The 1,528-nt window shown below is 36.9% G+C and overlaps 1 protein-coding gene across 1 annotated transcript; it reads left to right on the top strand.

Moving 5' to 3' along the window:
- Nucleotides 1–666: 666 nt before the first annotated feature.
- On the top strand, nucleotides 667–1,029 carry LOC108353885 (uncharacterized; the record flags this gene model as incomplete). The annotated part of the gene is made up of 1 exon (XM_017605077.1): nucleotides 667–1,029. A coding segment is annotated over one exon (363 nt), but the record flags the coding sequence as incomplete, so codon positions are not given.
- Between the last annotated feature and the right edge of the window lie 499 nt (nucleotides 1,030–1,528).

Genomic DNA, 1,528 nt, shown 5'->3' on the forward strand with positions numbered 1-1,528 from the left:
TCCACTGGAAAAACTGTTGAGATTCGCCAGAGAATCGAAATGGTTCCAAGACATGCCTCCAGAGCCTGTGGGCCTTTGTGGCCTCCGAGTGAATTCTATTTCTGTGGTCAGAGCCGCCCGCATAACCTAACCTAACCTAGTGGCGTTTTCGTTTATACCGAAAAATTTACCTTCTCTTTGCCCTCTAAGCACAACTACCAGGAAGAGGATAATGAGAAGGCAACATTTTTTGTGGGACCGAAAACGCCATAAGTTTCTTTGCTCTTTTGTAATATTTTTGGACTATCTTAGACATGGTATCGCATTTGGCGTATGCGCGGTATTGCGCGCCAAGCGACGATATGATTTCAAAATATTTAGTTTCGTACCATTTTACCCAAATTGGGAAGTTAACATCCAAATATATCAAAGTCTATTAACAAATGACCATTCATGATTACTTTTTAAGACTTTTTAAGAAAAATACTACACAGTATGCAAAATATTAATATCAACGAAGTTTTCCGATGCGAAATACTTTAGTCTTTCCAGCATCTATGGCAGAAATGTACTTAATAGTCGCATAGTCAAAATTTGAATTCAATTTAGTTCATATTACACCACAAACCTACAATATTTTATTTTATTAAATTGCTTCAATTCAAATATTTTTTTTCATCATTTCAGCCCAACAACCATTGTGAATCGCATTTGATTGCGGCCACCACCGAAATTGAGGCGCTAAAGCAGGCTTTACTTGAAAAACACAATCAAATAGTAGCCATGGAAACGGCATGTATACAGGATACGGAACGTCAACTTGAATTGGAGGATAGTGTAATTGCGTGGCAAGATAAATATGATCGTTTGTATGAGTCGCATAAGCGAGTGCAAAAGGTAAACCAAAGCTTGGAGGATAAGCTATTAAAATTGGTGGATCGAAATACTGGCGAGCGAGCGCAATTGACCAGCGATGTGGCAACGTTGAGTGTACGTTTGGCACAGGCGAATTTCAATATAGCCAAGTTGCAGCGAGAAATTGTAAGTTAAACCAAACATATTTCTATTTTAACTACATATTTGCTTTTATTAGTAAGGTTTAGAAAAAACGTCTCTGTTCCAATTTTTAATTAAACAAGTAAGAAAGTCTAAGTTCGGGCGGAGTCGAACCAATATTAAATAAATGTTTTTTCACCTTTCCGAAACCTACCGCTAGATGATTAGCCGGGGTGTATCAATTTTGAGTAAATTAGCGTCCTTAAATTTCGAAATATTGCAGTTTCAAGTATTTCNATAAGACTAGTTGCGACTAATTAATGCCCAATTGTACCCGATTGAGAGAGATGTGTATAAGAGACAGGATCATAAGTGGGCGGTGCCACGCCCATTTTCCAAAATTTTATCATAAGCGTATTTCTTGGTAAAGAATTGTTGCAAGCATCAATTTTGAATAAATTAGCTTTAATATTTACCGATTTATCGAAGATTTCATATTTCTTCAAATTACCGTTATATGGGATGTGGCCGTGGTTATTGTCCGATTTTAAAA

This window comes from Rhagoletis zephyria, unplaced genomic scaffold (genome assembly GCF_001687245.7).
Source record: "Rhagoletis zephyria isolate East Lansing unplaced genomic scaffold, Rhagoletis_zephyria_1.1 Rzeph_scaffold_32011, whole genome shotgun sequence".
NCBI classification, from domain to species: Eukaryota; Metazoa; Arthropoda; class Insecta; order Diptera; family Tephritidae; genus Rhagoletis; species Rhagoletis zephyria.